The 14,974-nt window shown below is 36.5% G+C and overlaps 1 protein-coding gene across 2 annotated transcripts in view; it reads left to right on the top strand.

Moving 5' to 3' along the window:
- LOC134527377 (DNA topoisomerase I, mitochondrial) overlaps positions 1–14,974 on the top strand; it is a 275,543-nt gene that overhangs the window by 205,422 nt on the left and 55,147 nt on the right. For both annotated transcript variants that reach the window (XM_063360011.1, XM_063360012.1), the window contains exons 13-15: positions 8,701–8,803; positions 12,974–13,122; positions 13,211–13,348. In XM_063360011.1, coding sequence (XP_063216081.1) covers positions 8,701–8,803; positions 12,974–13,122; positions 13,211–13,348 — 390 coding nt within the window. The remainder of the gene's footprint in view (positions 1–8,700; positions 8,804–12,973; positions 13,123–13,210; positions 13,349–14,974) is intronic.

The following is a 14,974-nucleotide window of genomic DNA, read 5'->3' on the forward strand; positions in this document are numbered from 1 at the left end:
CTGTTTACTTTATTTACACATTTCGTACGTTTTTTTTATTTATTTATTTTTTATTTTACAATTGCTGCTATACCATAGATTGGATTTTATGCAAAATCAAAATGTTAGCTCTGACTAAAACACCACTGTGTGTATGATATATTGAAGGTATATACATTGGAAAACAAAATAACAAATCCTTCAATTCCTTTCCATTCTGGTGTATTTTAAGATGTACATATGTAGATGGTTTTACATTATTTTAGTTGGCCAACCGTTCCGCAGTGGTACAAAAAAAAACGTTTTCTATTGCCGAAAAGAGTTGAATTTATTTCATTCATACATAGATATCCACAAAAAATTATGTTCAATTGGCAAAGGAATTGGACTTTAGCATTTCCACTCTAAATGCTATTGTTGTGAATTGTTAGACAATTTTATAGAAATTTGGCAGAGTTAAAGAAAAATTCTTGGCTGTTAAAGCAAATTTAAGCCTTGAAGTAAGTACCCTCTTTTATCGCATAACTGGCGCACCTATATTTTAGGGAGTCAAAATTTGGATAAAAAAAAAACCTCTCACATAATCGTCGCATGATGTTTTTGAAGTTATACTTCTAATGCAACTTCCAACAAGGTTGTGTTAAACGTTTAACGCTCCTGGGGAGGGGGAATAGAAAAAGAGAGAGCGAGAGTGAATGCTATTGTAAGGAACTAAGTAGAGAGTAAGAAAAAAATAAAGATCCTGACAGTTTGTAGTGTCGCCATATTTGTTTCAATTTTCAATATCCTGTTTGTAAATTACAATTTAAATTGCAGAAAAAAATTCATGTTTCATAGACACATAAATAGTGAGTGTGTGTCATTTCTCTATGTCCACGAGGTCTCACCGCGTCAATTTTCTCCTTGGGGCGAACCCGGCCGCTTAATTAAATAAACAGCTTTTATCGTTGAATGATTTCATGATTTATTTCATGAAAATCTGCTCTCATAAAAAAGTTAGTTTTATAGACATTCAATAGAGGTGTGTGTGTGTGTGTCTGTCTCTGTGTGTGTGTCTCTCTCTCTCTCTCTCTCTCTCTCTCTCTCTCTCTCTCTCTCTCTCTCTCTCTCTCTCTCTCTCTCTCTCTCTCTCTCTCTCTCTCTCTCTCTCTCTCTCTCTCTCTGAAAATCTATCTATATTTATTTCCTTTATTTTCTTTGTTGCATTTGATACAATATGATTTCGCTTAAAATAAATTTCTACCCCTTCCTATTTTCATTTCCACATTACGAAGTTTCACTTCTTCTGCATGGAGGGACTCCAGGCACTATTTTTGCATGCAATTAAAAACTTTAAAATTAAAAAAATTAAATGCCAAAGAAGTATAACTTCTCACGCACGTACTTAAGTACACGAACCCATTTTGTTGATTGCTATTAGATTCAGAGCGCTTTGTGTAGGTATTTTTTCCGTATAAAACAATGTATTTTAAATTAGGAATCTAATATTAATTCGGACATTACCACTTACTTAATTATTTAAGGGAAATACGAAGTTGTCTGATGTGTAAATTTTCTTTTAAAGACGTTTTTAAACGTTATAACCTGTATCTGTTCGTTTGCGTTGCCGCGGTGTATCACTTACAAAAATGTAGATAGCGCTAGTTGGCATCCATTCATGTTTGGTTATTTTGCTTCCCGTATAGAGCACACATGTGTAGTCAGATATCGATATCTAACCGATTGCATGCAACGCGCATTCTCTGTCGAGTACCTACCGAGTAAACTACATTTGATGGCCCACGCTCTTTTGTGGTAAGTGTGTACTATGACGATAGTTATGCATTCGTTCAGGCTCGCATTCAGGTCACAGATCTTGTTTTTCTATTTAAAGTTGAAGAAAGGTTTTTGTTGCATGACTTACCTATTAATTTAAATTGTTTGTCGTGCTTTTGTAGACTCCACTTTTTAAATAAACGTACTTTCCATGAATGGGTTTTGATTTTATGAACAACTTTACCTTACAAAAAAAAATTTTCTCACATAAACATTGCACCCCTACTTTTCTAACTTGATTTTAGTATAAAATGTGCAACGATTATGTGATAAAACTGTTTTTTAACGCGAAATTTGTTCAAGTACTTTCAAGTGCTAATTTGCTATTTTTCGTATGTTTTTCTTCTTATAATGTTGCAGCATTCTTGTAGTTTTGCGCCCCCCCCCCCCCCCCCCCCCCCCCCCCCCCCCCTTCCACAGGGCAGGTTGGTGGCTCTTCCTGGAACATCATGTTCTGATGGTCAGTGGCCAGGATTATGGTAACTAGCCTTGTGGGGGTACGAGCAATGCCCGGCTCGCGGTGCTGACAGGTCGCTACTCCATACGGTGGAGGTTCGCAGCTCCTAGCACCGCTTGGGTAGCGTGGGTGGCAGTGGGAACATGAGGGCTGGTACCTGCGTCAGTCCCCCCAGCAGGGCAGCGGAGAGGCTGGGGTACCTGGGTAACTAGTGGGTACCTCTTGGGTGGAGTCTGAGGTAGTCGGTGGTAGTTGGGTCACCAGGTTTGGAACCCTTGTGAACTCCCTCCAGGCGAGAGGCTTCAGGCTTATGTGGAGGCTCGAACAAAGGCTTTGGAGGCTGCTGTGTGTCTGCATGAGACTAGGAAGACTTCCAGTTTCTTTACTCCCCCCTATTGTAGTTGGGCATAAGGCCAGGGAGGTAGGTGTAAGAGAGAGGTTTCGAAACGTAGTTTTTCGGCTGCCGATGCCTAGCCAACTGGGCTCGCTGTGGTTTCCTTCCAGTTCGATCCTTTCCTTCCTTCCCAGGCATGACTGTTTTCCCGATGGACCAATGTTGTGGAGTATTTCCAGTCCTCCCCAAGCGTTCGAGATGAGGTAGCTATGTGCGGCAGATCCGCAGTGTGTTGTTTCTTAGCAGCCCAGTATTGTGGGTTACTCCAACCACAGAAACAACCCTAAGGAAGGAGGCAAGTTGTGCGGGGTAAACCCAGTTTACCAAGTGTTCATCCTCCCCTCGGGGTCGGCGTGGTGCCGGGCAGGTGTCTGTGCTGAAACTTTTTGGCCTCTGAACGCCGGAAAAATCCAGTGCACACGTGGTGCGTTAGGGTGGGGGAACTGACGTAACCTTTGAAAATGTGCGCGGTCACACAAAAATAATGTTTTTACCTGTAGCTCCCTAGCGAAACATTATAACAAGAGTTCTACTGAAACTACTGTATTTACCGGTGTATGTGTCGCATATTTTACGCCAATTTTTAGTTTAAAAAAATGTACTGTGATCCATGTAGAATGTTTTTACTTTGGGTTTAAAACAAATAATATTGGTACTGTGTGGTTGAATATTTGCGCAAATAATTAACCTATGTTAGTTTTTAATAAATACAACTCACGTAAGTATAGATTGTTTGATCAAAATATCATGGCAGTCGCACAAAGCGGCAAGCGAAGCATCTGCTGCACTGCAAGGGCATGGCGAGGAGGGGGAAATTTAAAAATAAACCTGCCAGAGGGTGAGCAAAAGTGTTTGTTGTGCATGTGTGCACGTGCATGAAGGCGTCTTATCTTGAAGGATGTTAATGTCGCAACTGTGCCCAACAAAAATTGTTTTTATATTAGATTTCCCTCGCTTTTAACTGAACAAACCGTGGTGTTTACAAGGGCACCTTTTATATTCCTCCAGCCACGGAGTAACGAGCGTGCTAGTTTTTATAGAAAGAGTAGTTTTCTGCATCAAAGAAATGGGTAAAAAAATAAAATATGATGGACGAAAGGGAAACAAGGATATAAAATATAGGTGTCTCTCCTTGTATAGTTAGGAAGTGCGGGAATCAGGTGGGCCGTAAATATGGGGGGGGGGGGGGGGGGTAATTAGGCTGCTTATACCCTCCCATAGTCACAAAGAAGAGTCGAGGGTCAGTGTCAGCGTTGCAGACTTGCCAACCTTTACGATTTTTTCGTAAAATGTACGAAAATCACGTCCGTTTTACGATTGTACGAGGATGTCTGCATTTTTTACGAATTTTAAGTACGAGACGTTTATTAAAACATGTATTTTCCGTCCGTCTTAAATGTTTTATTGTATGGTTTGTGAAAGCTGTTGCCATGTGTTGTTGCTGTGGAAACAAGTGCGGTATTTGAGTTATATTATTGGTCGAAGGCCAGCGAACCACGTAATTTGTTGTTCTATTGTATATCTTTCCTTATTGGCCACCTGAGTTACATTGATGCGCTTACAACCAATCACGAACCAGTTTAAATAACATTTTTATTTTGGCAAGATGGTGTCATGCATTAGCGTATGTTGTGATTCTTCAGTTAAAGTTGAGCCAATTTTGAATTGGTTTATTACAGGTTAGGAAACAAATTTATTGCATGTTTTTAATAATGTGTTATGTGCACAATTAATGGAAGTGGAATCAAGTGAAGAAGACAATGCCCCAGAAATGTGATACGCATTATTCTCAGGCATTTCGGGATACAGACACACGGGATTTTCCGTGTATTCTTAAATCAAGCAAGGGAACACAGTTTGCATTTTGTTCAGTGTGTAGATGCGACATCAACATTGGGTACGGCAAAGATATGACATCAATCTCCACGTGAACTGTTCAAAACATCTCACAATTGTTAAAAGTGTTGCAGTCAGTTCAAAGGTTAGTGATTATTTCGCTAAAAATAACAGCACAGACAATGCTGTAATATGCGCAGAATGTATGTTTACAAACTTTTTGGTTGAACATAATATTCCTTTAAATTTTTCGTATCACGCCGGCCCGTTATTCAGAAAAATGTTTTCAAATTCTGAAGTAGCAAAAAAATTTGGTTGCCCAAGAACAAAGTTGGCGACTATCGTGAAAGAAATGGCAACAGATGCAACTGATAAAATTGTTTGTAATTTACAAACTGGCATTTTCAATCGCAACCGACGGCAGCAATGACTCTGAATCCAAATTATATCCACTAGTAGTAACATTTTGTGATGCAAGTTTGAAAATGATAGTGTCAAGGTTGCTTTTATTACCAGTACTCTAGGGAGATTCTACTGGAAGAAATATTGGGGGGTTAGTTATTTCAGAATTGCGACGTTTGAATATTCCGTTGGAAAATCTAATTGCGTTTTCTGCTGATAATGCCCCTGCAATGTTGGGACACAAAAACTGTGTTCCAGCAGTTTTAAAAGAGAGTCGGGCAGAACTTGTTGTAGGTTGTCCACGCCACCTTATCAATCTCGCCGCAGAGAAAGCAGCAGCTACTCTCCCGTGTCCAATTGAAGATGTTCTGGTTGATATCTATTATTTTCTGGAAAAAAGTGTGAAAAGAAAAGAAAAATTGCAGAAGTTCCCAGTATTGCACGGCAAAGAAACAAGAAAGATATTGAAACATACAAGATAATTATAAAGTCCGTGAAACATCAAAAAATCGGTACAGTGAAATGGCTAAGAATTATGTAACAAATTATATACCACGTGAAAGAAAAACTCTCAAAGTTTTTTTTTTTTACTAGTTATAAATGTTCTGTGTGTCCACCTTGCGTCACACGACACACATCTAATCGATAGTGCAATTCTGCCCATATCTGACCCAGAATATCAGGAGTGATGGTAAGAGGAGCTGCTACGGTGTGGTGTCTCAATTCGTCAAGGTTCTGTGGTAGAGGTGGAACATAAACACTATCCTTGATGTATCCCCACAAGAAAAAATTGCAAGGTGTCAAGTCCGGTGATTGTGGTGACCACGGGAGTAGCACTTGGTCAGCGGCCGCCCCACGGCCCATCCAGCCCTACTTCCAGAATTGTTGACTCACTGGCTGATACTGAGAAGCTTGAATTTTACACTGCAGTAAGGAAGTATTTCACAACTGCCTGTGATTACATCCATCACAAATTTACATTGAAGAATGAAGTTGTTGAAAAAGCAGAAATTGCAAATATTGATATGGAAAATGCTGCCTTTGCTAATGTTAGGTATTTCATAGATATGTTTCCTTTTATATTGCCAGTGAAAGGGAATGAGACGGTTGACACTGCAATGGATGAGCTGCACAAACAGTTTACTGCTCTCCAGCTAGAAGACATCTTCTTTTGTGAGTACAGATGAGCGTGTTTATGTGAAATGGGCCACAATAGCTGGTATTGTGGGCTTTGCAGCCAAACAGGAGTCTGTTATGAACAGCATTTTTCTGAAGAATTCTTAAGAAAGAAAAAAGCAACTGCAGCATCTTTAAAAAAAGAATTATCTAGGCAATTCTGTGTGTGCAGACTTTTTGTTTTTTAATTTTTTGTGTGTTTTTTTATACTTTTGTTTATTTGTGCTTACTTATACTTACTCAATCATATCTGAAGAAAACATTTTTGACTCAGTTGGTGAGTGTATTTATCCATAGAGACCCCGAAAAATGGTGAAGCGCGAAATTCACGAAATAACGCGAAAATGTGATTTTTTAAACAAATTTTGCGACTTTCCTTTGATTTCGACATAGTCGCGAAATTCACGAATTTTCGCACAAAATTCACGCTTTTTCGCGCGAAATTCACGCTTTTTCGCAAAATATAATGCCCCTATGTCGCAAGTTCTATTTATTTACGCCATCATAAACATAGGCGTGAAATAAACATAGACTGAAAGACTAGTGCCGTGATATCTTCGTTTTGACGCGTTACTGTAATCAACGTATTTTTATTACTCTGTTTACAAGCAGTAGATATTGCCATCGCAAATGAAAACAAAATGTAACAAATTTCAACAATTGATATGTGCGCACTACCAACATAACAAAATTGACTGTCCACAGTTTTCGTGTTTTGAATAATGGTCGTTTCTGCCGCAAGGCGCACTGGTGTCTATTTTTCTAACCTAATTTAATCGCATGGATCTAAGATGGCAGTCATTTTTGTGTGCACATATCGATGAGTGTTTACAAATACCGTTCACATTTTGTAAGTTTTGTGATACAATTGATATTATGGCTAAGATGCCGAAAACTTCGACAATGTTTGATCGCGAAAGAGAGATGAAATCGGATGGATTTTATATTTTTGATCAGCGGGACAAAATTATGATGTGCAAGTTCTGCAACGTGCGGGTTGATTGGACACAAAGTCACGTCCAAAAAGCATGTGGCAAATGACACACACAAAACAAAACAGAAAAGACAATTATTTTGTCAAGCAAATTCTACCGTGTCTAAACAAATCTCGATAGGCGACAGCGTGAATAAAGCAAACAAGCTTGAAAATGCAGAAAACAAGAATTTATTTCTGATTTTGTTAATATGATGCTGCAAGTTAACATTCCTTTGGAAAAAGCTGAAGGTTAGCCTTATTGAAGGTTAGCCTTATTTATTTAGAAATGTTTCCCCCTCTAATAAAAGTTCATAAGCATATGTAGGCCTACAATATTATCGATTAACTTACCTTTAGGCCCAACTTACCTTTACTTCAAATAAATATGCAAGTACCTCAGATTAACAAACACATAAATAGGATGGATTGCATTGTGAAATGGTGAGCACACCACAAGATATTTTTGACTGATTGATTGATGGTTTGACTCTGTAATCCAGAAAAGGTTAGGTTAGGTTTGGCTTGGCTTAGAATTGTTTTGAGTAAATTAGCCCATTAATATTTTCAGCGATAACCTTATAAATGCTACCTATTTATAAGTATATTGTAAGTTAAGTATACATTTTAGATGCAGGAGATTTGCCATCAGCCAACACTCTTGGAGAAACTTATGTCCCAAAAATTGGCCAGGCAAATAAGGAAGCAGTAACGCACGCTGTAGAAGACACAGATTGTATTCTTGTGTGATGAAACGACAGACAAAGTGGGCCAATGTAAGGCAGAGTCTGCTACTTTGTAGTGCCTATCCGCTATGAGGTTTTTTTTACACCGCCAATGGCATAATTTTTTCACCATTTTTTGGGGTCTCTACCGATTGCTTATTTTTACACCGATTTTTTGCACCGCTTTTGTCATTTTTTTACACCGAAATGAGCCAGTTTTATTTACCATTTTCTGGGGTCCTTATTTATCCATATCAGTTATATCCTATATTTAATTCATTACAAATTAGGAATTTTGTTTACTGTATTAAAAAAAGTTAATATTTTTCTGGCAAGTAGTTGTATTTAAATCCTTTGTGTATATGGAGCATGGAAGTTAACTGATATCAGTGTATATTGTAACAAAGGTACACTCAGTTGATTTGTAGGGTACCACAAGGAATGAAGTTTTTTTCTTTGATGTGATGCTAAGCAAAAATGTTTCCATAATGGTAAATAATGAGCATGATTGTTGGTCTACAATGTTAATGTATGTTAAAACGATTACATAATTTTGATTACTAGAAACAAATATGATATCATGAAAGTTTATTAATTTTTCAATTGCTGCGAGCAGTTTATGCGTGTTATATTATTTTTTGTGTATTTTACTAATTGAGGGTTTCAAAAGTTGGCAAGTCTGGCGTTGTATTCTTATACGCCTATAAGCTGAGAATAAAACACAACTTGTATCCATGGAACTCTAGTGAAGATGGATATATGGGGCTGCGACCCATACACAGGGTGAAAAGTTAGATTTTTGCCCAAAATTAAAGGTGTGACCCATATGCAGGAGTAATCCTTCTGCAGGTAAATATGGTAACATGGCATTGTGAGACAGAGCTTTGGTATTTGGGTTTTTTCAGCTGTGGTTTTTTTTACCCTATGCGTTGCTTGTTTTCAGTTGGCACTGAGAGCTGGTAATGAGAAAGACGAGGACCAGGCAGACACTGTTGGTTGTTGTTCGTTGCGAGTTGAACACATATCATTGCATGATCAGAAGGATGGTAAGTGATATACTGATCTAATTACATTGGTTTGATATTTGTTTTGGCTTTCGGTATGCATGTGAGGTTTATCACCATTTTTGTTTATTGTGTGATTGATTGACTTGTTATTTAAAAATAATTTGTACGTGTGTACATAAGCAACACTTTTGTTAAGGAAGCTAACCCAATATCAACCAGTAGGGGTGTGTGAAGTGCTGGAAATTCTAATTTGAATTCAAGAAAAATTATTTTCGATTTGGGCAAAACTCAAAAACTTGATTGTTTTTAAAGGTTTTTTGAGGCCAGAATACAATAAAAGCCATATTTTAAAAGGTTATTGGGCCATAAATAGCATCCTTGAGATTTAATGTGAGGCCATAACATCCTTGGTATTGACTTACTGTATTTGTGTCAAAATCATTAAAAATAGATTAAAACTGTCAGCATTTTAGCTTAAAACAGGTGAGAGAGTATAAACATATGTGAAAAAAGCATTAATTGTTAGGTAAAGTTATTCATAAAAACAAAATTTTCCTTATTATTTTTGTAGCTAATTTAACTTAACCAAGTTTTCACTTTAGTATTATTTTTCTAATTATCCAGAAGTTGTTAAATGACTTGAAAAAAAAATTTATGGGATTCTAATTCTTATTCTAACTATTCAATATTTGTATTTGCGAATAATTTGATATTCGTATTCATATTCGATTTGAACAAAAAAAAAAAACAATTTCACACAGGCCTAGTAATGAATCTACAAACAAAATTTTACTCTTTCCATAATAGCTATTTGTTTCCTTTTATGCGAATTTATCCCCGACAAAGGCTTGAGTGTTCAGCCAACGTTTATGTCATGTCATTTCCATTAGTCAGCAGTAGCTCTGGAGACAAAAGCCAGAAGCTTTTGGGACTAGTTTACCTTGCATCTACTAGGATGCGCTTGTCCCAAATCATGGTGCCTGCATGCACGTACCTGCACACACACCACGCATGCACGGGGTGGCGAGTTATGTTAACAGGCTAAATAATCTTTCTAATAATAGAAAACATTTAATTTATTATTCTTTACATCTTATTAGAATTGAAATATATCTCCCTTATTAATAAAATTATTTTGTAGCTCATAAATATTGTTAGCATTTACTTAGAAATGTTATGCCCAAGCTCTATTATGTAAATGTGATAGTTTTAAAATTTATTTTAGGTTTTTAATCTCAAAATGTTATTCAGTATTCATTTAAATGTACAGCGAATCCCCTTATTTATGTTACTGTTATTTACGTTTTCCCGTTATTTGCACTATATTCTTCAGGTCCCGTTTATTTCCCATTTAGTCCAATACAATACTTTCACGTGAATTACGTCTCAAAAATCGAATCCATCCTGCTATTTACGTCATATAACAACCATAAACAACTTAGTGCAGTCGCCATAGATGATGAAACTGTAAAAGAATTGTCCAAGAATAAACATGTGAAACGCGTCAAAAATTGCGTTCATATCGAAAACCACAACAAACACATTACATGATGGCGATGAAGTTCTGCTGGCTCTATTTGCACTGCGAGCGCTGTCGAGTTTCTGTACGATATTTTAATCACATTCACAACTGCATGTTTACATTCTGCGTACATGATGGTATTAAAGGAAATTCAACATCCGGTAATGGTAAATAGAATGGGAGAATAACGTGGTAGTAAATATTGTGTTAAAAAAGTTTCCTTTTATTTTGAATTTTTTTATGGTTACGTAATGGAGAAAAGGCAGCGGCATACGTTTTCAGTGGCGGAAAAATTAAACATAATTGCAAAAGCAGATGAGTTTGTGGGAACACGAATTGATTTGGCAAAATAACTTTCAATTCCCATCAGCACACTCAATTCGATTTTGAAAAATCGTAATAGCATTGCAGAAAATGCAGCAAAATGTGGGCCAAGTGCAAAAAAATGAAAATACTGTAAAGAATCAAAATTTAAAGAAGTTGAAGATATTCTTGTGGAGTGGTTTTGTGGGTGCACGTTCTGCGAATCTGCCAATCAGCGGGTCCATTTTGCGAGAAAAAGCTCGTGTGATTGCATCCCGGCTTGGCATTGAAAATTTCACAGCTTCCAATGGATGGCTAGACAGGTTCAAACAATGCCATAATGTTGTTTACAAAGTTGTATGCGGCGAGAGCAAGAGTGTGAATGAAGAGACAGTGGAACACTGGAAGGAAACTCAGCTTAAGGGAAGATTGCCAGCTATTCTCCGAAAAATGTATTTAATGCTGATGAAACTGGATTGTTTTATAGTGTTCTGCCTGACAAAACCTTCACTTTTAAAGGTGAGAAGTGCCATGGAGGAAAGTTAAGTAAGCAATGAATCACTGTAATATTTTGTACACAATGCAGATGGAAGTGAAAAGTTATTATTGTTATTGGCAAGGTTATAAAACCCAGGTGTTTCAAAAACGTACGCACCTTTCCTACCAAGTTCACAGCGAACAAAGACATGGATGACGAGTGCACTTTTCCAGAGCCAACTTCATGCACTTGATGCCAAAATGGGTGTACAGAACAGGAAAATTGTTTTGTTTATTGACCAGTGCCCTGCACATATGGGAAACATACAGCTTCGTAATACAGAAGTTTTTTTTTTTTCCCTGCGAACTGCACCAGTGAACTACAGCCACTGGACCTAGGTATTATACAGTCGTTCAAGTTCCTGTACCAAAAATACCTGGTCACAAGAGCGGGGACCATGCTTGACGGCGGTAAGGATCCCTCGACAATAAAGATTGATGTATTGACAGCCTTACACTTCACAGCTAGAGCATGGAAAGAGGTCACAGTTACAACGATCCAAAATTGTTTTGCGAAGGCAGGCTTTCTTTTTCCAGAGGCAGGTTGTAGTGCCAGTGAAGATGATGGTGTCACCAACATAGAGGATGTGCCTGAGTATTGCCAACTGTCTCAAAAGGAGTCTTTTAAGGACTATGTGGCAATTGACCAGCAGGTAGTTACCTCACAAGTCAAGTGTGTGGAGGACATTATCAATAGTGTCATCACCAACTTGCAAGAAGATGATGATGATGAAGAAGAAGAGCGGCAAGAAGAACCAGTTCCTACTACAAGAGACATGCTCACAGCTCTTCAAACATTGCGCAGTTATATATCAAGTTCTGAAGGCAGTGCTAGTTCATTTGATAACTTTTATAATTTGGATAGGCAAATAATCTCCTTGAACAGCCAAAAAAGCAAGCAGAAGAAAATTTCAGATTTTTTTGTTAGGAAGTAATCAGAAAAACTTTTTGGCTTTCATTCTTTTTTCATTTTTGTAAATGTGGTAATTTAATTGATTAAATATAGAGTAAAATTTGTTGTTAGTGTGTTTGTACCTGCATTATAGTATGTGCTATTAAACAAAATGAAAAAAATACTAAATAAGGTAAGCTGTACTCCTTTTTATACTTTTCCTTTTATTTACACTTTCCCGCTTTTTACACTTTTTTACTTTGTCCCCATGAAAAATGCAAATAAGTGGTTTTGCTGTACTTCAAATTTATCTAGACATATATTTTGTAATGTAAATTAATTTAACGAGATTATTGTATTGATAGTTCGTCAGCAAGCACACTTGCTTAATTGAAAAACAAATTATTTTGATAAACATACACTCTTATAAAAAAAATCATATTTGATTAGCACTGTTTTAATTAATACTTTGTTTTTCTGAAATGAATTAGGGTGTTACTTCATGGGGCATGTATACTATTAAAATTTTAAATCACTTAAACTACATTTTGTATTAAATTTACACATCTAACACAATCAAACTGTGAGAAATGAACTCTTGAACTGTTCTTCGTGGCAGTGGATGCTAAGGCTCATGTCTTGTTTGTTCTTGGGCATTGTGTGTGTAAAGCAGTGTTACACATGATTTATGATATTTCAACCTATCACATCAGTGTTACATCAACCATTTGTTTAAAAGTTCTATGAGAAAACAGTTTTCTGTATTCTTGTATAAACAATATTTAAGTACAACTACCTCACTACCTAACTGCAGTTCTGAATCCATGATGTGGAAACCAAAGCTTCATTGTTATTTTGACAACTATGTAGTTATGTTTACTATTGTTGTTTTCAAAGTATTTGTTCAGCCTTTTTAATGAAAATTGTCTGATGTAATTTGTGTTCTTATTTACAGGCAAAGAAAATGTTGTGGTTTTTGACTTCTTGGGAAAAGACTCTATCCGATATTATAATGAAGTGTCTGTGGAAAAACGTGTCTTCAAGAATGTTCAGCTGTTCATGGAAAACAAATCAAGTGGTGATGATTTGTTTGACAGACTTAATGTACGTCGCATGGAATTCATTCTTAATTTAAACTTTTTTTTTAAGTTGTTTTGGGTTTTTTAACAGTTGTATGTTTGTTTTTTGGCAGACATCCGTCTTGAACAAACATTTAAACGAACTTATGGAGGGCCTTACTGCCAAAGTGTTCCGAACATACAACGCTTCAATAACTCTGCAAGATCAACTCAACAAACTAACAGATCCTGATTTCACAGTTCAGGAGAAGGTAAAAAGAAACCATTCTTAATGTGCACTAGTAGTCATCTACAAATGCATTTTTACAAATTAAATTTTTTGGTTCTCCTCTATGAATTTAACCTTTCTATACAATTGCCAGCCCCTACTATCCCTATTACATTAAGAAAATTATGTTGATTGCTTTTACATAGAGTTTTGTTATTTCCACTTTGTAGGCAAAATTAGCTTTATTTTTTCTTTTAATTTTATCTGTCTCCATTTTAATCATCTCCTAGCTTAGGATTGTGGTCAGCAATTGTGCAAACATGTTTATAACTAGTAAGTGATAAATGTATTGATAAAATGAGCAGTCTTTGTTTATGAACTCATTGGCAGGCCCAATATGAAAGCATTCAAGCAACTTGATTATTGTAGATGCCTAAGAAACATCTTACCAAGTTCTCCTGCACAATTGCTGTTTTTTAAGTTTCAGACAAGGACTGTTAATTTAAGTTCCTCAGAATGCATGAGTAGTGACATGCATTTGTGTTTTTATTTTCTGAGCCAAAGTGGTGTTCTTTTTTGCTTAAAGTAGTGTTATTTTTTTAAGTAGTGGTGTTTTTTATTTTGTTTGCTTATTTACACCAATTTTTACTCATCTACAATTTTTTTTTAATGTGAACTAATGTCATTATATAATGTACATGGAAGAACAGCTAAACACTAGTACTAGCTGTAAAAGTAATGCACTGCCCATAAAAAGGATATACAGTATTTACCCGCTTATGGGTCACACTTGTTAAGTCTATTTTGAATTTTAACAAAGTAGTGCAACCCTTTACAAATTTTTTACTTGGGGTTAAAATATTATAATTGCAGCGGTGAGGTTGAGTATATGTGTAAATAACTCTCCTGTGTTGGTTTTTAATATATATGTCAGGAGTACTGTATTTACTAGCTATAATTTGGGTAGTAAAAATACAACTTGTTTTCTGTAAGGGTTGCTCTCAAGTATAAGTCGCATCATATATCTGTCTACAGTAGAGTACAAGTGAAGTCTTTGTTCTGTGTCTCAGCTTATTGGTGTGCAAGAAATACAGAGCTGCCAACCATTACGGATTTTCCGTAATTATTACGGATTTTAACCCCGAATTACGGAATTACGGAACATCGCTGGTTTACTACGGAAACGAGGCTTTGTGCTGCATGGTAACGGAGAAAATTCCGTTTCTGCTGTGCTTGTTTCGTGAACGCAGTTTGAATACATCGCTTGGTTGCACAAATAACGGAACTAGTAATTGTGCGCATGTACGATGTACTGTCGAATAGTCTAATTAAGTAAATTAATTAAATAATAATGGGATGGTATTACTTCCGTTGTACGATACAACTAGTACATATTCTCGGACTTATCGTTTGAAGGCTACTTACATCACGATAATTTTTGTATGGTACTTTGGCTAACCTGTGTTGTGTTAATTTATTTCTTGAAAGCCATTTTTTTCATCATAGTGTTTTTGTCGTGTCTACAAACGTGAATTTTTTTTTATGTTTTTCTATAGTGTTGTGTTCTTCAGTGCCGGTTTTAGAAATGAAGCGTGTGACAATAATGTGTATCTGGAAAAAAAAACACGCAAGTCTTCAGAACTTTCGACTTAAATATTCAAAAGAATGG

Source organism: Bacillus rossius, chromosome 1 (genome assembly GCF_032445375.1).
Source record: "Bacillus rossius redtenbacheri isolate Brsri chromosome 1, Brsri_v3, whole genome shotgun sequence".
NCBI lineage: Eukaryota > Metazoa > Arthropoda > Insecta > Phasmatodea > Bacillidae > Bacillus > Bacillus rossius.